The sequence below is a fragment of the Psammomys obesus genome, unplaced genomic scaffold, assembly GCF_907164565.1.
Source record: "Psammomys obesus unplaced genomic scaffold, mPsaObe1.curated_primary_1811, whole genome shotgun sequence".
Taxonomy (NCBI): Eukaryota; Metazoa; Chordata; class Mammalia; order Rodentia; family Muridae; genus Psammomys; species Psammomys obesus.
The window spans coordinates 9,035,314-9,063,082 of NW_026585742.1; the positions used below are offsets into that span (position 1 = coordinate 9,035,314).

The 27,769-nt window shown below is 45.8% G+C and overlaps 1 protein-coding gene across 9 annotated transcripts in view; it reads left to right on the forward strand.

Annotated features, from left to right (window-relative positions):
* Positions 1–27,292, forward strand: part of Thrb (thyroid hormone receptor beta) — a 351,830-nt gene extending 324,538 nt beyond the window's left edge. For all 9 annotated transcript variants that reach the window (XM_055599083.1, XM_055599084.1, XM_055599086.1 and 6 more), the window contains 5 exons: positions 4,049–4,196; positions 7,940–8,145; positions 16,308–16,454; positions 19,747–20,005; positions 22,638–27,292. In XM_055599083.1, coding sequence (XP_055455058.1) covers positions 4,049–4,196; positions 7,940–8,145; positions 16,308–16,454; positions 19,747–20,005; positions 22,638–22,879 — 1,002 coding nt within the window. In that variant the 3' untranslated portion in view covers positions 22,880–27,292. The remainder of the gene's footprint in view (positions 1–4,048; positions 4,197–7,939; positions 8,146–16,307; positions 16,455–19,746; positions 20,006–22,637) is intronic.
* The last annotated feature ends 477 nt before the right edge of the window (positions 27,293–27,769 follow it).

Here is a 27,769-nt window from a genome sequence, read left to right on the forward strand (position 1 = left end):
TATAGCATAACCATCTATATCAGGTGAACAGTTAGGAAATAAGACGTGGAGTGTGAACGCATATTGTGGCACATATTTGGAATCTGAAATCCCAGCATCTGAGGGACTGTATCAGAAGGGTTACAACTTCAAGGACATCCAGGACTTTTTGGATCCAGAGCTTCCAAGCAAGCTCTGATCACATAGCAATACCCTGTTTCAGGAGAAAAAAATATGGAGTACTACTGGGTTGTTATCTGGGGCACTGATTGAACCCATTGAGGCATAGCTTTGTAATCCTTATAACAGTGACACTAAATAATACCTTCCTAGTAAAACTGTGGGCAGAGGGTGCCAAATGCATCTGTAGAACTGTCCGTGCCCCTCACAGTCAGCACCCACTGCCTTTGTTAGTTCCTGTCATTCAGACTACAGTGGCCAGGAATCATGTCCACAAAGGTTCTAGTACAATACCTTTTTTTTTTTTTTTTTTTAATAAAGACAATTTTTTTTTTTTTTTTACTTAAATAGATTCAATAAAAAGTCAAACACACACACACAAACACATCTTAAAATAGACTCTAGACACGAAGTGCGTGTTTCTTCTCCACAGTACTGTGCAGAGGGGGAGGGCAGGGGGCGGAGGTCCCTCCCCAGTGTCCCGGCAGGCTGAGTACCAGGCGGCGGGGCCAGCTCCGCCGCGATAGCCCCCTTCTCCCCTCTCTGTTAAATACACAAATATATTATATTCAATATGAATTCAGTCTCACTCCAGAAAAAAAAAAAACCATACAAAATACGCCGGAAGGGAGCCATGTAAACGTCGAGGTGAAAGGGCCGGGCGCGGGCGGGCTGGAGTCCAATGTGTGCGCGCAGCGCCCCAGGCCTCCGGGGAGGGCCCGCGGCCTGCCCCCTCACCCGGCGGGGGCGGGCGCCCAGCCTCCCAGGCCGGGGTGTCCGTGTGAGGGGCGCGCTCAGAAGGCGTGTCCCTTGACCCCCAGCAGCAGCTGGCAGCCGTTGCTGACGTGGGTCATGACCTTCTGCTTGAGCTGGGCCACTTGCTCCCGCAGGACGCCGGGCCGTACTCGACAGCCCCGCGTTCTCGGCCTTGAGCATCTTCACCTTGTCCTCCAGGCGCGCGATGCGCTCCAGCTTCCGCTTCCGGCACTTGGTGGCCGCCAGCCTGTTCCGCAGCCGCTTTCGCTCCACTTTGATGCGCTCCTGGTCTTCCATGTTGATGGGGGACACGGGCGGCGTGGCGTCCATTCTCCTAGTACAATACCTTTAAGGCCTGGTGTAAATTCCTAAATCCTAGAACCTGAGAGGTTGAGACAAATCCAGCCTAGATTATATAGAAAGTTCCATTACAGGCCAGCCTCGGCTACATAGCAAGACCCTGTATCAAAATAAATAAATAGTCTTGAGAAAGTTAGGTAAATCAGTCAAATCTAGAATCAAATAATGGTCTTCAGAAAAGAGGACGCCTGTTGAACTCATGCTAAGATACCGAAGGAAAAGAAGGTTTTACAAATAAAAGTCCCAAACTCGATTTTCTGTTCTTCAAGTCTTACTGTTTCAAAGGTTGAGGGAGTTGGTTGTGACCATCTTTTTTCTTCTATATTCTTTCTTCTTCTTCTTCTTCTTCTTCTTCTTCTTCTTCTTCTTCTTCTTCAACTTTTTGAAAATATACTTCTCTAATAAAATATATCTCACTCCCACCACATTTCCCTTTCCTCTGCTCCTGCGAGCTCTCCCATACCTTCCCTCTCCCTCAGATTCCCTTCCCACAGTTTCCTTTCTAGAGAAGAGCATGCTTCCAAAAGAGGACCACCAAAAGGTAAAACAAGATTCAACAAGACAAACCAAAAGACCTCATATTGAGGCTGGACAAGACAACCCAAAAGGACAAAAAAAAAAGTCTCCAGAGCAGGCAAAGAGCCATAGATGCATCCGTTCCCACAGTTAGGAGTCCCACAAAAACACCAGCTTAGCAGCCACAACACAAAGACCTGGTGCAGACCCATGCAGGCTCTGTGCTTGCCGCTTCAGTCTCTGTGAGCCCATATGAGCCCTGCTTAGTCAATTTGGATATTGACTAAATTCTGGTATTCTCCACCTCTTCTAACTCCTCTAACTCCTCCTCCTGTTCCACGGGGTTCCTTGATTTCCTAAGGGAGAGACCCAGTGGAAACCTCCAATTTACTCTCTCTCTCTCTCTCTCTCTCTCTCTCTCTCTCTCTCTCTGTCTCTGCATAATGTCTGGCTGTAGGTCACTGTATTTGCTCCCATCTGCTGCCAGAGAAAGCCTCTCTGGTGACACCTGGACAAGCAGCCAATCTGTAGGTACAGCAGAGTGTCATTAGGAATCATTTCATTGGTTTATTTTCCAGTCACGTTTACCTTAGGGCTCTGGGTTATCCATTCTCCGCCTCCTGGCCATTCAGGTAGTGTAGGGCATGGAGTGGGCCTCAAGGTAAACCAAACATTGGTTGGCCACTCCCAAAAGTTCTGTGCCACCATGTCCCCAGCACATCTTGCAGACAGGACAGATTGTAGTTGGGGGGGGGGGGGTTTATGGCTGGGTTGGTGTCCAGATTTGTCTTTCTGTAGCTCGAAGAGTACTTTTCATGCCAAAGAAACTAGAATATAGTGATGTAGGCTCTGTGCCAGCACCAGCTCGACCTCTCTACATTCAGTGAGCTGTGCAGATGTTGTCCCCAACCATGCCCAAATTCCACCCCTGCTGAGTTTTCAGAGAATGAAAATCTTTAGGGTTCTTTAGGGATCCTGACAGGACCCCCTCAGCCAGCAGCCCAACGGAATACAACCCAATTCTGCCACTGGAAGCTGTGCCTGGCTACAAAGGAAGGCCAATTTGGATCCGAATTCTCCATGACTAGGAATTCTCACTAGAGTCATCCTCAGATTCCAGGATGTTTCTACAGCACTAGGTGTCCACATCACTCCCCCACGTGCCCCGATTCCAGCTGTCTCTCCTTGCATTCTTTGCCTCCATCTCTCCCCAGCCTCACCTAATCCCTCCCTCTTCTGTCCCCATCCACGCCCAATCCACCAGCAAAATCTATTCTATTTTCTCTTCCCAGGGAGCTCTATGCAACCTCCTTAGAACTCTCCTTTTTACCTAACCTCTCTGGGTCTGTGGGTTGTAGCATTATTATCCATTATTTAACAGCTAATATCCACTTATAAGTGAGTTCATGCCATATTTATTTTTCTGAGTCAGGGTTACCTCACTCAGGATGATCAGGATGATTATTTTCTAGTTCCTTCCATTTGCCTGCAAATTTCATATCATATTTTTTAACTGCTGAGTAATACTCTGTTGTGTAAATGTACCATATTTTCTTTATCCATTCTTCTAGATTGATTCCAGTTCTATGTATTATGAATAAAGCCACAATGAACATAGTTGAGCAAGTATTCTTGTGTCAGGATGGAACATGCTTTTGGTAAAGAGCATAGCCATCATACGAGTCAAATAAGAATTAAATGAAATCTCTAAATGAAATCAATAAAGACATATTTAGTCATCAAACCATTTAAGATGTTCTTGATATGTATATGTATGTATGTATATATATATACATATATATATTCATGTACATAGTAATAGGTTTCTTAAAGAAATATTCCTACAAGTGTATCTTATCCTTTAAATAAGAAAACTTTCAATCAAGTATCCTTCTCTTCTATTTTAGGATAAAGTAGTAAAACTCTTCATTGACTTGGCAGCATAGTTTTGACACCATATGAAATAAAGGTTATACCATTTAACGTATAGAAAAATAAAGGCAAACACCAGATTGCCCATTAGCTTCATTTCCCTGAGTAAATGCCACAATAGTGTAGACGCTGCAGCCCTGTGAATCCTCCCTCAGCTCCTTGGATTCACTTGGCTCCACCATCCTCTATTTGAGGGTATAAAGGTGGAAGCCACTTCCCAGGCTAACAGCAGAACAGTTTTCTCATATTCTTTGGTAGACACAAACTCCAGACTCATTTAGTTTCAGAAAATATGAACCTATTGTTTTGGGTCTTTCTCATTTAGGGTTTCTTTAGAAGAACCATTCAGAAAAGTCTCCATCCATCTTATTCCTGTAAATATGAAGGAAAATGCATCATAGACAAAGTCACTCGCAACCAGTGCCAGGAATGTCGCTTTAAGAAATGCATCTATGTTGGCATGGCAACAGACTGTAAGTAGATGCTCTTCATTTGCTTGATATTGCAAAATGTTGACTGGGAGAAGGGTTTGGTTCAAGATCAACAAAAAAAGCAGGAACCTTTGCTGACAGAGTCTGTTTCTCTCACACACCTCTCCCTCCCCGCATCCAACCTTGCCATAGGGGAAGAAGGACCCACTGGCTTTCTTCTTCCTGACTAATCAGTTCCCAACTTCCAAAGCATCCAGATGATGTGAGGAGGAGTAGTTACACCATCCCTGTGTGTGTCTGAAAGGGAGCCTATTCGCAAGCCTGATTCGTGCTATAATGCAAATGAGAAGGCTCATCTGTGTGGCATGGACACATCTCACACACCGGCTCCACGTGCTGAGAAGCTTATAGACCAGGCCTTGGGTTTTCAAAACCAGAAATAAATTAATTTGGTAAACAGTTTTAGAGATGTAGTCCTAGCAGAAAACATCATGTTCAAGAATTTTTGAAGAATTCGAAGTTGAATGTTCCCACATGAATCATTGCACTGTTGATAGCTTGTTGTATTTTTAGCCCCCCAAAAAATTAACTAAAACGATACTACCCAGTTTTCTAAGGGCCATAGCATATGTCAGTGAGATTAGTCCTGGTGTCTCTCCTTCCAACCCTGAACCAGGGACTTATACCAGTCACCTTAATTAATCATAAAAAGAACAATCACAGAGACTGTCTCTGGCATGAACTGATTGGCCTGCTCTTTGATCACCTCCCCCTGAGGGGGAAGCAGCCTTACCAGGCCACAGAGGAAGACAATGCAGCCGCTCCTGATGAGACCTGATAGACTATGATCAGAAGGACTGAGAGGAAGATCTCCCCTATCAGTGGACTGGGGGAGGGGCATGGGTGGAGAAGAGGTAGGGAGCGTGGGGTTGTGAGGGAAGAAGGGAGGGAGCTACAGATGAGATACAAAGTGAATAAACTGTAATTAATAAAAATTTTTAAAAAAGAACCATCTCATTCAGAATATGCAACCTCCCCTCTGCCTGAAATCAGTAAGGATGACTTCCACAGCCTCATGATTGTACATCAGACATTTCAATCATGAGTTTTAAAGGAAAAAGGAAAGCACGGGAAAGAAAAACAAAGGCAATGGGAATTTTCCTGATATAAGAAGAAATAATCCTAGTTTATATTAGAACCGTAAATAATGTTCTCCCTGAGAGAATTTTTTATATCCATAATTTCCTCATAGAGGAAAATGTTATGGAGAGTTTAAAGAGATCTGTTAAGGTATCTGGCTGGAAATACTATCCATCTATGCCTCAGGCCCAGGACATCTTTACCTCTAAAGGATTGGGCCCTTTTCTGACCAGGATGTGAATATGATTAGCTCAAAACCACATACTTACATGTCACTATCCCAAATCACTGTTATTTAAATAGCCATTTCATTCTTTCATTAAGTTTAAGATATGAGTAGTTATAGGGTTAAACATGCTCAAACAGTTTGGATAAAAATTTTGAGGTTGCCAGGCATGGTGGTACACGCCTTTGATCCCAGCACTTGGGAGGCAGAGGCAGGCAGATCTCTGTGAGTTCAAGGTTACCTGGTCTACAAACTGAGTCCAGGACAGCCAAGGCTCTATCGTACAGAGAAACCTCAAAAAATAAATAAATAAAAATTAAAGTTAAAAAGTTTTTGAGGTCTTTTTCTTGCTTGTGAGACATTTCAAAAGCTCCAGGTTTCTCAATAGAAAAACCTCTGCTCAGGGACAAATATTCAGCAGTTAGAGGCACTTGCCACCAAGCCTGGCAGTGTAAACTCAGTCCAATGATGGGAGGAGAAAAATGACTCTCACAGGATGTCCGTGACGGTGCTGGGGGTATAACATCACACACACACACACACACACACACACACACACACACACACACACAGCAAGTAAATTCAACAAGTAAGTAAAAAGCAAGATGGAATAAGAAAGGGATGCCTCTGCTCAATTACCAGACCTCCAAGTATGTGACATCAGGAATCCTGACTGAGAAACCCCACCTCCTCTCCAGGCCCATCCAGGATTCCATCTTTAATGCATGTCAAATGCAATAGTGTGGACTGCTGGAAGCCTTTGAGCAATGGGCTTCAGCATTGAGGAAGTAGAAGTAGGAAGTAGACCAAAGTTACCTCACAAAGACCCTCCATATTTCCCACTCACATGGTTCAATCCTCATGAGATAATCTGGGATTGCTTATGAATTAACTGTGTACCTTGCTTCTCTTTTTCTATACATCTGCTCTTCACACGGCACACGTGAGTTGTAGGGTGTGGTGGCAGGAGTCCTGGGTCTTCCTGGGTCTCTGCCATGAACTTGATGTGACTTTAGGGAAGTCGTGATCTCTGATCCTTCCTCTGTGAAGAGAGGAAGATGGACTAGGTACTGTCTGAGGTCATCTAAAACCCAAGCCTTGGGGATGGGCAGATAGCTCACGGGTAGGAGTGCTTGTTGTGAAAGCAAAAAGACCTGAGTTCTAAGCTCCAGCACACACATGAAAGCTGGCCATGGCCACATGTGCCTGTAACTCCAGGGTCGAGGGTGGAAACAGATACATTCTGGGAATCTCACTGGCCAAGAGCTTAGCCAAAACTGCAAGCTTCTGGTTCCGGGAGCAACCCTGTCTCAAAACAGGGATGAGGGATTGAAGAAAACACCTGGCATACTTCCCTGGCCTCCTCACGTGTACACAAAGGTTCACTACCCACCACCAAACACATGCACACACGTACACACACACACACACACACACACATATTTTAGGTAAAATAACAAGATGAAAAGATGGCATGGCAGGAAGAGGCACTTACCACATAAGTTTGTTGATATTCAGAACCTACATGACCAAAGGAGAATACCAACTCCACAGTTATCCTCTGACCTTCACAAGTATGTATGTACACCTGCACACACACACACACACACACACACACACACACACTCATCATCATCATCATCAAGTAAAATGAAATCTGAGTCTTTCAATTTTACTACAAGTCTAGTGAAATGATCTCATTTGGAAACTAACCACAGAAAGGTTTCTTGTTCCCTTTTGCACAAATGGTAAAACATGACTATATTTACTGAATACTTAGCGTTATTGCCATTGTGCATGGATATTATTGATCCCATCTCATAAAGAGAACTATGAAAGCTCAGAGAACCTAATAAACTTGCTTAGAAGTCACATAGCTAGAAATTGGTAGTGTCCAGATTCAAACCCAAGTCTCTCTAGCTGCCAAGCCAAGGTTCTTTATCTACCATTGAGGATAGACCAGACACAAAGACTTGCAAAGGCCTACCTGTGAGGCCCAGGAGAGTCACAGCCACATCCCAGTCTACCTTTAGAGGAGTCAGGAAGAACCCTTTCCCTCCCATCACTACTCCAGAAGACTTCCCTAACTGAAAGGACAAAAACCCAAGGAGTAAATGCAGCTGGCTGCCCAACTGATTTTCCAGCTAGTGTGATTTTTAAGCTTCTCTACTTTAGTCTGATTTTAGCTACTGCCTTCTACAGAGTTGAGTTCCTGGTGCCCAGATTCCTTCAAAGCTCCATTTTGGAGACTTGGCCTGGGCACTGGGAGTTTGGCTCTGGGCTCATACCGGACAATGGTTAATCAGAGGTAGTTTGCTGTGGAAGGGAGAATGTGCACAGCATGACACGAGGCTCAGAGCCTACAGCGTGCTCCAAGCTCTGGATTACCGTGGGTCCCTCTCACCCTTCTATCTCTCAGTGGTGCTGGATGACAGCAAGAGGCTAGCCAAGCGGAAGCTGATAGAGGAGAACCGTGAGAAAAGGCGGCGGGAGGAGCTGCAGAAATCAATTGGGCACAAGCCAGAGCCCACGGATGAGGAGTGGGAGCTCATCAAAACAGTCACCGAGGCCCATGTGGCCACTAATGCCCAGGGCAGCCACTGGAAGCAGAAGCGGAAATTTCTGGTAAGGTTTCTGCAGTCATGCCAGCGGGAGGCAGGCTGGGGTTGGAGGGGCGTGTGGTGCCGAGGCTACTGGCACAGTGCCCATTCACTGGACCACAGAGCAGCTTCGCAGGCCTCTGGCCTCAGGTGCTTTTCCTGTTCCTGAGGCCAGGGCTGCTATCTGTTGGCTTACCCTTCTCCCAGCCTTCTGCCCTCGGAACGCCCAGTGTTATACTCAGCTTTCTTGGAATGTCCACGTGTGCCCCCTTCATCGGAATATCTAGGAGCAAGGACCTGAACCTCAGATTTAAATTTTTATCTCCCAAAGCCAAAATGTTTATCTGAAAATAAAAGCTTGAGTCTAGGAGCCAGGGAATAAGAGCATAGCAGTGGTGAAAGTATAAAGACAAAGCAGACCTTTTCAGATCTTTGTTCTTCCTGGATGTTTTAGGTAAAGCTCTTCCCATCCATTTCTCATCTAGACTTCCTTGTGCTCCAAAGTTTCTGGAATTGCTATCCCCATTTTACAGTTAGACAAACCAAGCCAAAAGTCATATAACACTCATAAAGAAAGTTTTGGAAAGAAATGGCTATGCATAATCTATCTGCCTGCCCTAGAACAAATCCTCTCATCTTCACCATAAACAAATACTGTCACATGTCACCAGTGCTTTGTTAATGGCCTGTAGAAAAGTCACCAAACACTGAAGGAATGCTTATGATATGTTACATTCAAGTCTAAATGCTTCCCTCCCCACTCTTCACTCCCTATTGGCAGAATCAGAGAACACCTCCATTTACAGGAGAGAGATGTGGGGAGCCTGCAGGGACCCCCACAGCTATATTGTGCTAGAAATTGGGGGAGCAGGTACAACCAGTGCCAGTGCCTGGGCTCCTCCTGCCTGTCGCCCATGAAGCCTCACTACCTCTCCAAACTAACAGAGGTCTTTAGAGGGCAGTGTCCTGCTCCACCTTTGGCCCACTCTGGTGTATCTATCTGGAAATTAAATTGCACTAATTCTGGATCAGCTGGCCAATACTAACCCTGTATCTGGACCATCTCAACAGAGTCCAGCATGCCAACAGGCCTAACTACAACCTCTCCTCAGACATGTGGGCCACTGCCAGGCCTGGTGCTGCATTCTGATTTCAGGTAGTCCACAAGGACACCTTTAAAAAGTGGCTTTTAGCAGAAGAGATGCTTAAGTGGCTTCTTAGTCTTTTCTTAGTCATAAGAAACTTTACAGGTGCTAGGACAGCAGCATTGTGACAGACACCTTGCCCAGATACACAAGGCTCTGGATTCCACTCCTGGCAATAAAAAAAAAAGCTTGGAATCTCCCACTTGTGTCTCTTAAAGGAGTAAAACAACTGCTATAGCTTCACCATCATCATCGTCATCATCATCATCACATAAGAGGCTAGGGATGGTAGCTTGTATTTGTAACCCCAGCCCTAGGAAGCTGAGACGTTATGCAATGGTTGAGCACTTTATGTGAGGCCCTGGGTTCAATCCCTACTACCATAAAGAAAGAAAAAATATTAAAAGGGTTCTTAGCTGTGCCACTAACCCCCGACACACCAAAAGAGAATTTAAAAATTGTTTTAAGCTGCTATGTTTTAGAGAAATTTGTTACACAGCAATAGCAAACTAGAACATAACTCAATAAACTTTGAAGCTGAATGTAATGGTTCCACTGTTACATCCTCACAGACAGTACAGTTAAGCCCTGGACCACAGCCAGTTTGCATATTTGCAAAGGAGTACTCTGGTTATTTGTGCTCAGAATGAAGATCACATTCTTTTTAATATAATTATTTATTTATTACAATTTATTCACTTTGTATCCCAGCTGTAGCCCCTACCCTCGCCCCCTCCAAATCCTGCCCTCCTTCCGTTATCTCCTCCCATGCCCCTTCCCCAGTCCACTGATGGTGGAGGTCCTCCTCCCCTTCCATCTGACCCTAGCCTATCAGGTTTCATCAGGACTGGCTGCATTGTCTTCCTCTGTGGCCTGGTAAGGCTGCTCCCCTCTCAAGAGGAGGTGATCAAAGAGCAGGCCACTGTGTTCATGTCAGAGACAGCTCCTGATTCCCTTACTAGGGAACTCACTTGGAGACTGAGCTTCCATGGCTACATCTGTGCAGGGGTTCTAGGTTATCTCCATGCATGGTTCTTGGTTGGAGTATCAGTCTCAGAAAAGACCCCTGGGCCCAGATGTTTTGGTTCTGTTGATCTCCTTGTGGAGCTCTTGTCCCTTCTAGGTCTTTCTGTCTCCCACTTCTTTCATAAAATTCCCTGCACTCTGCCCAAAGTTTGGCTATGAGTCTCAGCATCTGCTTTAATACCCTGCTGGGTAGAGATTTCAGAGGCCCTCTGTGGTAGTCTCTAAAGTCTCACTCTTTTAAGTAGTGAAGTTTTTCCTCAAGTATGTCGAGAAATCTTAAAAACAGCACAGCTAACAGTTCTGTCCTAGTTATCCTTAACTGTCAGCTTAACACAGCCTAGAGTCACCCGAGAGGAGAAGCCTCGACTGAGGAATTACCTCAATCAGATTGACCTGTGGGTGTATCTGGAAAGAACGGTCTTCATTGTTGATTGATGCAGGAAGGGATGTCCACTGTGGGCTAACCCATTCCCTAGAATGCTGTTCCTGGGCTGTATAAGAAAGCTCTTGCTTGAGTTCTTGCCCTGGCACCCCTCCATGAGAGGCTGAGACAAGGAAGTTTAAGCCCTTTTATCCCCTAAGTTGCTTTTGGTAGGAACATTTCACCACAGCAACAGAAAGCAAACTAAAACAGTAACCGTGTACCAAAAGTTTTCCATAAACAGAAGGGACATTTTAGGGTTTGTGTTTCTTACACAGCTCCTCTTTGAGTCTCCTCTTTGCGTTTAGAACGCTGCATACAATTTCATTGATTCTTACATGCTGATATTCCACTGTGTCCTGGACAAGGATGTGAAGAAGCTGTGACTTTAATAGTACAGTGGCCATGAAGGATTGAGAATATGCTGTCGTGGAAGCCGCACCTATCCTTTCATCAGGAATAAGTGCCTGGTCCCAAAAAGAAGCTACTTCATTGTTCATCCCCTAAGAACAGAATCCAGCCAAGTCAGAAAAAGAGATGGCAGTTTCATTTGTTTCTGAGATTTGTATTTTCTTCAGAGAAAATGAGCACATTTGGCATATGAGGAGCTTTTGAAAAATCCATGTCATTTCATGATGAACCTAAAGCCACCCTGTCAAACCACATCCAAAGCATTTAAATCATGGTTTTTCATGCTTTTCTTCAATCTGCTTCCGTCTCCGAGGTTACAGAAATGCTTTCAACAATGAAGCCACTGTTATGAAAGCAGAGGGGGGAGGTTTGTTTCTACCCTCTCAGTGGCAGGAAGATGTTGGCACAAAACCCTTGCCCACTACAGCCTGCTACCCGCATTGTCATCATCATGTGGTGATGCCTTTCCACTCTTCTCGCTGGTTCACGACATGGTGCAGCTAGAGGCTTTCTGTATAAGAATGAAATGTGACCTTTGGAGTCAGGGCAGACCTTCCCATATTTCTCCCACACCAAAGACACTGCCTGATGTCCACATTCTCAACTGGGACAGTGTCAGAGGGGCACAGACTGACAGTTCAGATAGGTCCATGTAGTCTCTGTGGTCAGGTCCGGGCACAATCCATGACCCCAAATTATCCAAATTATCACCACTTCAGAAACAGGCAGAGGGAACAGATAGCCTGGGTCTAATCCTTCCTAATTGTGTGACCTTGAGTAAGTTATGTCAACCCTCCTACAGTTCATTTGCCTTGTGACCATCTCAAATGGTGTAAAACTAGTCACTGTAAAGGACACAGAAGTGCCTGGCATCTCATACTCCATGCTTCATCTCTACCCCTTACCACTCTCACCCTGATCTTATCCCATTTGTCCCAGGAAGTATAAGTGCAGGCCCTAAGGCCCTGGGTGTATCAGGGTCCTTCTACATTGCTTTGCAATGGTGTGTGCAGACATCTGCTGAACAGAGAAGGACTCCTCCACCTGGCCAAATCCCACTCTTTCAGTGCCAGAGAGCTTCCAGTCTAAGCTAAGACGCCCTTGGCTTTCAGCAAGCCATTTGAAACAAGTCCAGCTGGCCACACTTCCCACTTACCTCAAACAATACTAAGGAAACATCAGCACAGTAAGCCAGCTGGCAGAGGTCTGTGTAACTCCGGCCTCCTCAGTACTAAGTGGAGACTGGTACCACACCTGAACCCCATTTCTGTATGTCTCTGTCCCTACTGCCCAGAGGAGGCAGGCCACTCTGAGTTCCTGAGCCTACCCCCAGTGCCTCTTCCTAGGTTCTCCTCTTCTGTCTGTTTCACTGTAAGCCCATGGTCCAGCCCACCTCAGCCTGCCGGAACCGCTGCTGTCACCTGCAGCTTCTTTCTCTAGTTCATCCCTTTCGTATTCCAACAGCCACATACCTCAGCAAGCTTCTTTCCTGTTTGTAGCCCTTCAGTGAACATGGTTTGTATTTAGATGTTTCTCTCCTTCTGAGGTCCAGGGGGCCCAGCATGTTGCTTCTGTGTCAGCCTCTGCCCACTGGGCTGTCTTCTCTGTCAGCCTCTACCCACTGGGTGTCTTCTCTGTCAGCCTCTACCCACTGGGCGTCTTCTCTGCCCCCAGAACTTTGCACTGGTGTATTAGTTACTCTTCTTGTGGTTTTGACCGAGTCCCTGACAAGAAGTAGCTTCAAGGAGGAAAGGGTTTGTTTCAGCTTATACTTTCAGGTAACAGTCCATCACTGAGAGAAATCAGGGCAGGATCCTGGGGGCAGGAGCTGATGCAGAGGCCATGGAGGAATGCTGCTTACTGGCCTGCTCCACATGTCTTGCTCAGCCTGCTTTCTTATAGGACCCATGACCTCTAGCCCAGGGATAGCACCACCTTCAATGAGCTGGGCTTTCCCACATTGATCTCTAATTAAGAAAAATGGCCTACGGGCTCTTTGACCTCCCCCACCCCCAAGGGAGGAGCAGCCCTGCTATGCCTCAGATGAGGACTTTGCAGCCAGTCCTGAAGATACCTGATAAACCAGTATCAGATGAAAGGGGAGGAGGTTCTCCCCTATCAGTGGACTTGGAAAGGGGCAGAGAGCAGATGAGGGTGGGAGGGTGGGATTGGGAGGGAAAGAGGGAGCAGGATACAGCTGGGATACAAAGTTAACAAACTGTAACTAATATTAATAAAAAAGAAAAGAAAAGAAAAATGCCCTAAAGCCAAATCTTATGAAGACATTTTCTCATTTGAGGTTCTCTCCTTTCCCAGCTTGCATTAGGTTGACATCAAAACTAGCCAGCACAATGGGCAAGAAGGCACGGCAGTAGAAGAGGGAGCAGCTTGAACCTGGCTTCAGCACACAGGGAGCTGAAAGGGGACGGGGAGTGGGGGTTTGGTCATGAAACCTGGTGGGTTACTAGCCAGGGGGTTACTTCCTCCAGACTCCACTTCCTAAGGGTTACACAGCTTTCTCAAACAGCATCCCAGCAAATGTTTGTGCATGTGAACACATGAGAAGCACTTTACATTCAAACACAACTACTGGCTTCTCCCTGTACCTTAAATGTTCCTCCTTCTTCCACTCCACAGACAGCTGCCTCCTGGCCATTATTCAGGTCAAAGCCCTCACCACTCTGCTTCTGTTACTCTTATTTTTCATAGTTTTATAGTCACTCATCAAAGGTATAGATTTCTCAAAGGAAACATGCTAAGCCTTTGTGATTTTGCCTGCTGTCTACTAGGCCTTTGGATGAAGGGAGGAAGACAGTATGCTTGTTCATACATTTCCTTGCCAGCACATGTCAAGTAAATACTATGAGCCAGATTTCACTCTAGATGCTGAGATTATAGGGGTGAACAATGTCTCACAAGATAAGCTGTACTGTAGTGACAGGGTTATCACAAATTGGAGTTTTTCAGTGAATTCTTTTTCTTGCCTATCACCCATCTTCCCTTACTATAATGGCAGCTGTTCCAGGGGTCTAGACTCGATCCCCAGCACCACATGGTGCCCAAAACCATCTGTAACTCAGATACCCTGCCTTGTTAATATGTGGCCATGCTCATTTTAGCAGCTGATCTTCCTAACAGGGTTGTGAAGAAGACAGGGAGAGAAGAGCAGCCTTCTGTTCAGGGTAAGAAGTTATATAAGCCAGCAAGAATATGCTCACGATGCAGGGAACAGTGGCCCCCAAAATAGGGTTGATGTGCATTTTCCCTTAGCTCATACAATGAGTGATAGTGAGATAGGAATTGTACCCATCATCATTCTATCTATCCCATCTGTGTGCAGAAAGGCCATGCCATTGTTTACTCTAGATAGCACATTTATTATGAAAACATGGCAGAACCCCAGACTCCATCCATTCACTACCACTAAAGCAATAAAATGAAATTTAAAAAAACACAGACGGACGGACATATGGATAATTTCAAAGAAGTCAGGACTGCCTGCATTTTCTGTAAACACACACATTCTTAGACTTTTGTCCCAGGCTTGCAGGCCTGGCTGTTCCTGTGGCTCCTTATATACTGACAACTTGAGGGTAAGAATTATCTGCTGTCCTGTGAGATGTGACCCTGGACAGGATGTGGGGGGAAAGATGGTTGCTGCAACACACCAAGCTAATTTGCTCACTGACACCTGGCATCCTCAGAGGAGCCCCAGGCTACCAGCAGCAGCACATCCCACAACCTCTGTAGAAAGACAGAGTCTCTAATTCCACCTGGCTCTGAATCCACACGCAAGGGGTAAGGCCTGGAAATCTAGAACACAGCGAAGACTGGGGCCACATAGTCTTGTCATGAACAATGGACATTGTCCTTGTGACTGTTCAACAAATGGTGAGGGTTAATTCTGCTCCACTCACTGCCACCCACTCCCCACCCCCAGCACAGGCTATCTTGGAGAAACCAGGTCTTATTCTAATCTGTTCACTGTAGCTTTAGGCAGAGATGCCTGCCATCCCACAACCATTAGTCTCTGATGTCTTTGGTGACATTCATAACTCCTAGGAGATGCTTGGAGAGACCATCTGTTTCCAGGCAACATAAAGTGGACAGGTGTTAAAGATCTGCTTCTCTTGTCTGCTCTTGGACTTTTCCAAAGGTCTAAACTTCTGTGAGCCTCATGGGATAGAGAAGTGGAGGCTGGCATCAGTGTGCTGTTAAGCCACACATAAACGGTGGTTATTAATATCATGGTGACAAAAAAAAAATGGCAGTAGAGAGGCTTATCCTCACAAGAAGTACAGGGACAGTACGAGATACCCTAGAGGAAGTGACAGAATGCACACTGAGGGCAGGTGGCTTGTGGATGTGGGGAAGTCTATCATATACAAGTCACCTGGGGCCAGACTGAGACCGTGATTCTGAACAATCAGGTCCAGAGAGGGCCTGAGGACATCCTCCAAGAGACAGCCACTTCATTGTATACTCTGAGCATCACTGCTGTGGGTTGTTTGAGTAAGTAAACAGCAAAGAACTCTGGGGACATTAAAGATAAGCAGATGTCCCACCCTGCCCTAAGGCTCGTCTGGCTTATACAGCTCAATTCCCTACAGTGGCCTGAGAGGCCGGCCCCTCCGTGCTCAGCTGAGAGCACCTCAGACTGGAGTCCACAGGGCCCAAGAAGAAGGAGCCTTGAGCTCCCTGCAGCATCAGAAGCAAGAATGTGAACAAACTCTAGGGAGTTTGTCGTTAGCTCACCAGATGTGTGCCTCCATTGCTGTCCACACTGCGCTCACTTCCCCAACATGCCCCAGAACACACAGTGCTCTGAGTATGCCCACCAGTGGCCTAGGCTTCTCACCACAGGCCTAAGTATGAACCCATGTGCCATATCCCTAGCCCTCTCCTTCCTCCTCTACCTCTTCCTTCCCCTTCTTGCTCTTTTCCCTCTCTTTCCCCCTCCTCCTTTCCCTCAACAATCCTGTGAGCATTGTCCCTGGAGGCCTAATAAAGCAATGGCCAAGGCATACATGTTTGCTCAAAAGACACACATGATGTGGAAAGCTATCTACTTTGTCAACACAGGGGAACCAGAAGTGACAACCCATCTCCCCGCCCCAAAGGAGGGCTGTGCTAAACCAAGGTTTCTTCAGCTCTGCTGAAACTGTTCTCCCTTCTCCTCCTCAGCCAGAAGACATCGGACAAGCACCCATCGTGAATGCCCCAGAAGGTGGCAAGGTTGACCTGGAAGCCTTCAGCCATTTTACAAAGATCATCACACCAGCAATCACCAGAGTGGTGGATTTTGCCAAAAAGTTGCCCATGTTTTGTGAGGTGAGGACATAGCTCTTCCATCTGTGTCATGCTTCCTTATAGTTCCCTGAATTTCCAAGCATGCAGATACTGTGTAATAGTAGCCAGCAGAGCTTCATGGTAGGAAAGCAGAGTCCATGAAAAATGAGAATGCTCACCGGGGCTGCAGCTCAATGGCAGAGTACTTGCCTTGGACGCATGACCTAGGCTTTCTCACCAGCACCGTAAAAGAACAGAAGGGCTGGTTCTCTGGTTGTGCCTTCTCTTCAGCCATCAATGGGTAAGAGACAAGATTAGCTTATCAAGTAGGTTACCACAGTTTGAACTTATATCTACACACTTCTACAAAATATCCCAGAGAGATAGCTGTGTGCTTGATTCTTAAATCAGAAGAATTGAAGTCAAATGACCCTCACAGAGCAAGACTCTCACTGTCTGCAGAGAGCTTCCTTTTTTTCCTAAGAGCTCAATCCCTGTCCTCTCTGGGCCTTGGAAAACTTACCCAATAAAGCCCATGCTTTCCCTCAGAGACACTTTCTCCCTTACCTCTGCTTACTTCCTGCTTCACGATTACAGCTCTTCCTGCAGCAGGTGAGAACAGGGCAAGAATCCTGGTCAGGTGCTGGTGTCTTCTGACTGGAGTAACATCATCATCAAGATGAGGCCAACACTGGTATCCCTTAGAGCATCTGGGATGTCCAGATAGGACCACACATGGAGAGTGTCATCCTGCCCTGCCTGAGCGACAAGTACTACACACATTTCAGCTGTGTTTCTTCCCTCTGTAGCCTGGACTAACCAGGCAGCCAGCTCCAGCAGCTTGCTTGTCTGTCCCTCCCCTGTCCTGGGATTACAAGTGGGTGCCAACACACCTGGCTTTAAGCAGTGAAAAACTCCGGGTTCTGGGGATGGAGCTCAGGTTCAAACAGCACACCCCTACACTATCTCCCAGCCGCAGCTTCACCATGACAGTTCCATCCTGCCTCTGGCCTTCGAAGCCCAGTGGGGCTGATTGTATCTTCTGAGAACTTCTCCATCGGGTGCCAGACATTTGCTCTCACACTTTCAAGGAGGCCCAGAGAGTTAGCCTGTGGAGACAGCACAGGCCCTGGTGAGCTCCTTCCACCTCAGCAGAGAGAACAATTCTCCTTGTCTAGGATGACCATCTGCTGCCTTAGCTCATCTGTGCTGACAGTTTGCAGTGAGGACATCCCAGCTGGAATGCACATGACCTCACATAATGGATGGAGAAATTTCTTCTTGCCTACTTTTTAGTGTCCATAGAAGCCATACCCAGCAGGACAGAACAGTACCTTAGAATAGGAACTGAGACAGAGAATGTATTTGCCTCCTTCTGACCTTTAACATTTTTTTAATTAACATTTATGGACATTTTAGAAGATGAACAAAAATAGTTCCTGTTCTGATTTCCTCTCCATTGCTGTGACAAACACAACCAAAAGAACTCCGTGGGAAGAAAGGGATTATGTGACTTAACACTTCTAGGCTTGCTGAATGGTTCTTCTCAAGGGCGGGCTCGGCCCTATGTGAGAACTACCCAGGACCTGAGGAGACACTGAGGGTAGGACCTACAACCTGCACCTGAGGGGTCCACAGAGAATCCCGGGGGAGCTGGAATGGGTTCTACTCTGCTCTCTCTATCCTGTTTCACATGCCACCTGTAACCAAGCTCAGCCCTCCCCCTCGCAGCCCCGCTGTGAGTCAGGCATCCAAGGATATAAGTAGTAGTACAAGTCAGGATTTAAACAAAAGCAAATCATGAAATGACTGGAATAACAAAATGGTCAGGATAGATGCCTTTTCCCCATAGAGTAGTGTAAGCACTTTAAAGCTGAACTCTGAGAAGGCTGAGTAGCGAACAGGCGTGTGAAGTGCTCAGTGTCTGCCAGCAGCTCAGCAGGATTGCCTTTGGTTGCCTTTAGTTTTTAATGCAACTAAAGAATTTCAATTTCAAAAACAAAAAAGCTGCAACAGTTTCAAGGAAGACTTCGACATAGTATTTATTTATGGCAATTTCACCATAGCTATGTATTGAGAAGTATGTGTTGGCCTTGAATTATGATAAAACTAGCATCAAATCACAGCCTCATCTATAAAACATCCCTGCCGTACACGCTGGCATGGTACACTTTGAATGCCTGTTTTTTACATGTCTGAATGAAACTGGAATTTGAATGTTTACTGTGTTACTGTGGAGTTTACCTAAGATGACTGTATAAATCTTGGCAAGAACCCCAAGATGTAAAAGTTACTCAGCCCCTTTCAAATGACATTGACATTGAGTTTTTCTTGAACTTTCTCTCCAACCCCAGAAAATAAATTTCTGTTTTTACTATTTGCCACACAAAAGTCTATTGTAAAGTTTTATTAACCCACTGCCATAAAACCTAATTAAAATATTGAACAAATGAGCTTAAGGTGACCCTGAAGTCTGAACAGAAAGATCTCACTTGCCAATTGACTCTGGTATCTGAGTCACCAGAAACGTGGGAGCTGGGATCCAGAATGCTGGCTTCACCCCTGCCCTTGGTTTGCTGGTTGACCATAGCAAAGCTTGTATGTCTCTGGGCCCCCTTGGTCACTTGCATCTGGCTGCAGCCTTTTAGTTTTGTACCTCCTGAAAAGCATGGTTGCCAGATGACCAGGGGAGCTACACACAATAAAAAGATGGGGCATGAACTCCACTCAGTACCACCTTGACATAGAACTACAGTACAAACTCCCAAACCAAGGGAGGTTCTCCATAGCTGTAACCCCAGCTGGAGACCTGTGCTAAAAGAAACGTAAACTACTGAGATTAACCATCTTGGAGTTTTAAAAATAGCGATTGAAGAGGTTGGAGAGATGGCTACTCTCCGCAGAGGATCCACGTGCAGTTTTCAGCACTGACATGGTTGCTTACAACCATCTGTACCCCTAGTTCTAGGGACCCAGTGACCTCATGTGGTGCACTCACACATGTGCAGGCAAAACACCCATATACATTTTTTAAAAAAAGTAGTTGAATTCTGGGAATGGTACTACATACCTGTAGTCGTCCCAGCATTCAGAAGCCAGAGGCAGGGGGATAGTCTGCCTAGTGAGCTCCAAGCCAGCCAGCACTCCATGGGGAGACTCCGTCTCAAAACAAACAAAAAGAGCGCTGTAAGAGTCCCTCCAGGTAGAGAATAGGAGAATGAGGGCTCAGAAAACACAGGCCTAGGTTAGTCACGGAGGCTGTTTGGTTGCTTTTCCAACACCCTGGCTGGCGCGTACCCTCTGGCTCTTTGCTGACATGGCTGCTTCTTTTCAGCTGCCGTGTGAAGATCAGATCATCCTCCTCAAAGGCTGCTGCATGGAGATCATGTCCCTTCGAGCCGCTGTGCGCTATGACCCAGAGAGCGAGACTCTAACCTTGAATGGGGAAATGGCAGTGACACGGGGCCAGCTGAAAAATGGGGGTCTTGGGGTGGTGTCAGATGCCATCTTTGACCTGGGCATGTCACTGTCATCTTTCAACCTGGATGACACAGAAGTTGCCCTGCTTCAGGCCGTCCTGCTGATGTCTTCAGGTGAGCGTGCTGAGACTGTCAGTGGTATGAGAAGAGCTTGCTCACATCACTTACTGGGCTGTCTGTCTCCTTTGGCTTCAGAGTTAGCTGGCTCTCCTTCAGCAAGAAACTAGAGGGGTCAGCTGACAGGGAAGTGAATGAGGGCGATCTAGATGCTGTATAGCTCTGGCTGGCCTGAAACTACCTAGACCACACTGGCCTCTAGCTCAGATGCTTTCTGAAACAGTTTATGAAAATAGTCATAGCTGGGGCATTTCAGAAGTGTATGTTCCCTTGGCCTTGGATTCTGAAAGAGCTAGCTTCAAATCCCAACCTCACCCACAAAACATAATTAAGCCCCAACCGGCAGGTTATCATCCAGCTGCCTGAGTTTGCGTATCTCTTAATAAAGTTGAAATTAGAATATTTGCCTCACTGTATTACGGTGAAAGTTAGCTAAGGGAACTGTAAATCTTGGCATGATGGCCAATTCAGGAGGGCAGAGACAACCGAAATCCTATAAAATGATCCCCTTTTGTCACACAGTTTATCTGCCCCTGCCTGCTTCTGGCTTTGTGTGTGTTAGGTGTGGTTGTGAGTGACAGCGCTGCCCTGTGAAACTCAGGCTGAGGTTTTAGTTTCCTCTTCCTGTAGAGCACACCAACCCTAAACTGAGTGCCTAAGACATCCATGATAGCCGGAGCTGGAGCTCAGCCACAGGGCACAGCCACAGAAGTCATTCCCAGCAGCCTTCCCTCTGGCGAGTACTCAGTACACAGCTGCTGGGTCCCAAGATGGAGGTTTTTAAGTACACGAAGGCAAACACTGACCAGACTTAAGCCCCACTGCATCACTGAAGCCACATTCTATTGGCCAACTGGTCCCAGCTCCAGAAGCCATTCAACTGTCTACTCACCAGTGACCAGGAAGGGCATGCTGCTGTCTTCAACCTGCCCGTTTTAACCAATGCCTGTCAGAACTCTAGCTCCCAACAGTGGAAATTTAATGAGAGAGTTGACATGATCTTCTTTTTATTTACATCATAATAAATAAATTTAAAGTGCACAGCATTATGTAAAGGAAGCTAGTTTTGAAACACAGAAAATTACTGCAGGCTGCCCGCGTTCATTTCAGAACATGTTAAGTTTTTATTTCTTTGGTTCTTGTCATTTTGTTTTGTCACTGTCTGCTTAATTTAACCATATCTTCCTCTGGACTAGTTATACTTTGAGGTCACAGATGTGTCTAGACAGTGTTCAGTAGACTCCAAGATTGGGTATGTGGCCAAACATAGCCACAAATCCTGGGTCACAGACACCTTGAGAGGCTTTCTAAGTATTTTTAAGCTGATCTAGAAATTAACTTCCTACATAAAATTTAGATATGGCAGATATTTTTAAAACAATAATATTTAAAATAATTCTGTGAAATTTTCAAATATAGACAGAATGGCACACTGAACTCTTGATGACTTTGGGCAGACTCCAAGGGGCTCCCTTTTCCCAATATCTGCTGTTTTCACCCTGGTGTAACACCCTTCCCTGTGGCTTGCTTGCAAACAGTAGAATCCAACGAACTCAATGTTACCTCATGTGATTCCATGTATAACATAAAATTATTACTACCAGACTTATTCCACAAGGGGCTTAGTGACTTCTTGAGGCTGACAGCCATGTGGAGAAAGTTCACATAGCACAACTACTATCCAAGCTGCAGACAGTGGTCACTGGACCCTGAGTGCCTCTGGGGGTACAGACCGCCCTCAGAGAAATAAGAATTAGAGCCTCTCTAGAGGCTCTGCCTTTGTGGTACTGCCTCTCTCTAAAGTGACCCATTAAAACAGAAATTGAACATATGTGGGAATGATATTCTTGGAGGGAATGAAGACAGGTCTTAGCTAAGTCATTATGAGTACAAAGACACGTTGAAATAGTGTTGATTTACACAGGGAGGAAGCCATGTCTTCTCGAATTTCTTCTGATTGTACGCCCTAAATAAGCAGGAGCAGAGTCAGTGTGGGGCTAGTCTGTTGGTAGTAACCTCTCTTGCTATCCTGTCTTTAATAAGAAAGTGCTCAAGGGCACAAAAGCCTCATGAAGAACCTTTGGCTTTAATGCAGAAACTTTTATTATTCAGTGTTTCTCCAGGCATTTGTTTCCATAGTTATCTTTTATGAAAAAATGGATTTTATTACCATGTAATAAGTTTCCTCCGGAATAAGTCAGTAAGGGAAGGAAACAGGTAGAGATGGAAGATATGTTTGTTTTTACATCACTGTGACAAAACACTCCATAAATCCAACTTGAGGGCTGGAAGATTCACTATGGCTCGTGGTTCCAGAGGGCTGTGTCCACAGCTCACTGGCTCCATTGCTTTCAGGGCTGTGGTAAGGAAGAGCATCATAGCAGGAAGCACAGGGTAGAATGGTGTTACAGCTCACACTGTGGCTAACTGAGCGAGCCCTCTCAACACTGCACCCCACCCCACCAGAGCTATGCATTTCAACTGCCACCTTGCTCTCTGATAGTCTACAGTCCGTGCTGTGTTCTCACTCATTCCAAGGAAGAGCAGCGAAGTCCCAGATCTGGAGCTAGATCAGACATGCCCCCTCTTTCCACCTCTGAATTTATACCCATCTTCTTCATCCCCTCAGATCGCCCAGGGCTGGCCTGTGTTGAGAGAATCGAGAAATACCAAGACAGTTTCCTGTTGGCCTTTGAACACTATATCAATTACCGAAAACACCATGTGACACACTTTTGGCCCAAACTCCTGATGAAGGTGACAGACCTTCGGATGATTGGAGCCTGCCACGCCAGCCGCTTCCTTCACATGAAGGTGGAGTGCCCAACGGAGCTCTTTCCCCCTCTCTTCTTGGAAGTATTCGAGGACTAAGTGGACAGGTTCTTGTCATTCCTGCAGCGCTACTGGGTGTCATTTCATTCCACCTCTCGCTCTTTCTGTTCTTGTTTCTGTTTCTTTGTGTCGGGTTGGATCATCAGGGGGTCAACAGGTCATCAATGGCATAGACTTGGATGAAATTGTCATTTGAATGTGGGTCTTTGTTACTATTGCATTTTGTTCTCCAGTCCTTAGTGTGATGCGTTGAAGGGTTTACAGCAGTGGAGGTTGAGTGGGGGACATTCATTATTTCACCAGCACCAAGCCATCACCAGCTCCCCTCTGTCCCTGGTCAGACTCAAGCAAGCCATATGGCACTGCAGAAGACTAAAGAAGCCTTAAAACCAAGACCACAGTCATCTTGATCCAACATGATCCAGTTCTGATGTTTGCAGGGTGAAGCTGGCAGGGCCCAGGCCACCTCCGGGCCAGGGTGGCTTTCAGCGTGTAAGGGGAAAGAACAGTTTCTACTCAGGAGCTCACAGTTTCCAGGACCCTTACTCTCCAAGCACTGTAACTTGGAATGTGTGGGTATTCGATAACCAGTCAGCTTTCCTTTCCATGGCCTTTTGTAACTTTGTGATTTACTTCGTTTCACTAGTGTGACTTGATGACATGCAGGTATTTGACTGGCTTGAGGCCACAGGAAAGCCTTTTTCTCAGCATGCCCATGGAGCTTGGAATTCTTCATCAATCTTACAAGCATAGTTTCCAAAGTGCAAGTGGTATTACCTCGAGCAGGAAGACACCTCACAGCTTAGATAGATTCACAAGCCATTCCCACAAAGCTCAAACCTGTTTACAGAATGCTGTCCCTTTTTGATGGTCTGAAGCAGTCCTCCCCGGTCACAAAGGTCTTAGGCTGGGTCTGCTGGCTGCTGATGTTTCCCTGTGGGTTGGATCTTCTGATCAGGGAGATGTTAAAATTCCAGTCTTGTTTGGAAGAATCCCTGGAAAAGATCAGTGCAGGAGCAATATGAGTCAAAGGCAAACTGCTACTCATGGGCGTAGGATGTCCAATGAGGGAGGATGCTTCCCTTGGTCTTCACTTATTCACAGACATCTCCCAGTCCTCATCCCAGTCCTCGTCCCAGTCCTCGTCCCAGTCCTCGTCCTCCCCCACCTCCCCACAGTCTGTGGCACTAAACAGCTTGACTTTCTGAACACCAACTCTTTCATAGCTCACCATTGCCCTGGCAAAAACTCATAAAACACCACAGACCGTGCATAGGAAGTGCCGATACCATCTGCCTAGCCTACCCCCACTGACAGTGTAGAGTAGATGTTCCTGAGAAACGAGAAGTGACAACTTACCCGAAAATGGGCAAAGAATGTACCCGTGCAACTGAATGTACCCATTCTTCACTGACATCGCGGATGTGAACAAACCCTTGCCTGCCTTTCACTGCCTTAGCCTGGAATGCTGGGAAAACAAGCCATATCAGCGAGAGGCACCTGAAAACAAAGGAAGTCACTGTGAAAAGCAAGGAAGTTCATTTGTTTTCACTGGGCTTGGAGGAGCACACTTTGGCCTCACTGGGCGCCAGGGTGCCTAGGTTCTAGTTTGTGCTCTGTGGCCTGGTCAATTTAGGACAGTACAGTTTCAGTTTTCTTACCTGGTGAATAAGTTGATCTCCAAAAATCCCTTTTATCTTCTCTAGTGTATGACTTCCCAGTAAAAGGGGGTGGGGGAGTAAAGATTCCTTTCATATTCAAATTTGGAGCTTTATCAGACAAAAAGCAAGGCCCATTTAAGTTTAAGTTAAGCAGTGTATCTGGGATCAGAGTCAACATGAGGGTTTGATCCAGAAGAAAGCAGAGTAGCCTTGGACGAATAGGGGCACTGCCAGGAAAGCCCAAGAACCAGTGGAAATAACCTTGAAGGAGGTATGTGTACTAACGCAGTTAGCCTGACTTCCCAGATAAAGGAGACAAGAATACCACTGTGGACACACCGCTGTAGACTTGGTGTCCCAATTAAAATAGAAGCAAGAAGCCCCATAGATTCATGTTCAACCATCAGTCAAGGGTTTGCTGTCTCTGGAAGCCTGTGCAGCCTCCTCCCTCGTGATCTTCAGTAGACCTCTGTCCCCTGTCAGCTCTCCTGGAGGACCTCGGTCCTGACAGTACAAACAGGCTTGCTGTAAGGCCAGTTCTCCTTCCAAAGAGAGAGGGAGGCAGGTGAGTCCTGTGCAGGCCTACAGGTGCCTGCGCACCAGGTTCTAAGGATGTTTCCGAAGGATATCAGCACCCGGGTTCCAGCATTAGTGCAGGGTTGGACCCGGGGTTGTTCAGAGCTCCATGGATTAACCATCAGGCACGAGTTCAGGCCTTCAAATTCCAGCCAGCCCCAGCCTCATGACCCTCACTCTGGAAAGGCTCACGTCAAGGGGCAGGCCTACTCTAGAAAGCATGCTGAAGGCTGAGCATCCGTACTGAACAAGACATGCCAGCTTCAGTCTTCCGGTGGGAAGAAACAAAAGGTGGGAGGTCAGGATTACTAAAGTCATGCCTTCGGGAAACTCCAGTTTATGAACTAGATTGTGGGGGATTTGCTCCCAACTTTTTTCTTTTTCTTTTTAAAAAGCAGTTTTCTTCTAATCTTGTCCAGACTTTCAAATCAAGTGTGGACATGGTGGAAAGAACATTCATACTGCTCCACTGTGGGGAAACATTCCAGTCAAGGAGAACGTGCCCATCCTGCTGGGATGCTCACTTACAAATCACGTTCATGGACAAGAGGGCTGTGCACATGCAACAGATGTGTGTGTGCGCGCATATGTGTATACGTGTGTTTGTCCCCTCAAGTGTACTTTGCACTTCAGTGTCAATGTTCAGAACTTCCAGAAGCTGGAAGAAAGAACCTTTTCTTCTCTATGACTCTGCTGAAAACACCATGTGCCGCCTCTGAGCTTTTTCTAGTCCAATGAGCCTCAGTCCTCAGTGATGCGCTTGTGTGTTGAAGCCACAGCCCAGCGCATCCCCTGCCTGTGGCCCCAGTGCCACCTCCGTCCCAGTGCAATGTTGGGGAGGGCTGGGCTCGCACCTGAGCCTTGGCCTCCTCACACTCAGCCTTCCTAAGCTGGCCTCATGACCTGCTGGGCCTCTTCAGAGCATGTCATTGTCAGTAAGGCATCTTCATTCTGTGGAACTCAAACCTATCCATGTCATATTGACCTTTTGCTGCATGAGTCATAAATTATGAAATCAGTCAAACAGTTTTTGAGATGTAGCCAGCTTTTCGTAAGGCTAAACCTTTTTCATGAACTTAATTTAGGTGAGTAACCAAACCACAGGCCCTCCTCAAAATGAGAGATGGTAGACATTGAATCTCTTTGCCCTTTCTAATGGCGATGGCATCAGGTCCTAAAATAAGCTCACAATTTTTCTGTTATTTTAATAATATGGAAATATTAGCATAGTATTTCTTTTGATAGTGATAGACTGATCATATTTAAATTTTATAGAGAAGAAATTTTATTGTACTGTGATGTAGATATTTATTATCCAGGTGAGGATTTGCCCGGTGTGTATTTTTTACAATTTAAACATTTTACTTTTAAAAAAGACATTAAAAACATACATACAAAAAAAAAAAAAAAAGACTAGGGAGAAAAAAAAAAGGTTTGGCCTTATCACAGAATTTTTACTGTGTTGTATAAATGTTTGCAAATGAAAAAAGTACACATTTCTAGTGTGTCTCCACATTAATTAATGCCGCCTTCAGGAGCTATCGTGCAGGTAAACACTATTTGTGGCTTTTTGTTGCCCAGCTCAAGCTGACCCACCTTATGCACAAGACAATCAAATGTGTGAGTCTTTCCTCTGAGGATGCAGACGACACTCAACCGAGCACAATATGAAACAAAGGAAGGGCTGTAGGCATGCTGAGGTGATGCGCCGGGCTGCTGGTCGGGAGATGATCAGGGCGCGTGTGCACTAACGTGGCCTTATGCCGCTTCCTCCCTTCGGTTGTTCCTTGTGACCTTGGCATCTTTCACTTGACATCACATAGCCAAAGTAGTTCTCTGTGTCTCTTCAGAGAAGACCATTCTTTTTTCCATAATTTTTTCATGCCCTGAGAATCAGAAGAAAAAAATAAAAACAAAACAAAAAAGGTATGAATGGAATAGGGAGGTTTACAGTCAATGGAAGATCTGTATTTTGAAAACAGTGTTAAGTGATATTGCTATTGCTAGATTGGTAATATTTTTTTCAGCCTAAATTTGTTGGAATCTGTGATCAAAATGTTTTAAACTATCCAAAAAGAAAATTTGTATATTTGGGAAAATGGATTTTTACATAGCTTTTGTATGCAGATATTAAATTGTAATTATGAATATAGTGGGCGTAGATACTCATAAGCTTAAATTCTAAAAAGGAAAAAAAGAAAAAGCTTACAATGGATATATTTGCCTGTGTCTTTTTTAAATATTTCTGGATAAAGGGGCTGCCTGCTCGTCCCTCATCAGCAAATATGAGGCGCATCTACTAAAATGAGCATGTTCACCTTCAGGGAACGTGTGGAGGGAAGGGAGATACACAGACAGACAAACTGACTGGCCAACAGGCATCGAAACAGGTACTCAAAGTGCCCAGCACAAGTGTAAGGAAGAAGAGACACGGAACAGAGGAGAGTCTGCCCTAGGGTTAGAACAAGTCACTTCACAGACATCGTGTCATCATCAATCAGGGCTTTTGTGCAGGAAAAGCCAGCTGCGTGAGCTGAAGCAGGCAACTAATGTTTTTTGACTAAACTTTCTCTCCAAGACTGAACTCCCCACAACTGATCTCCCAGCCACTGTTTCCCACTGCCCGCTTCTCCCATTCTCCATCAGGGGAGAAGTAGCTAAGCCATTTGATGTTGAAAATATGTGCAGGAGC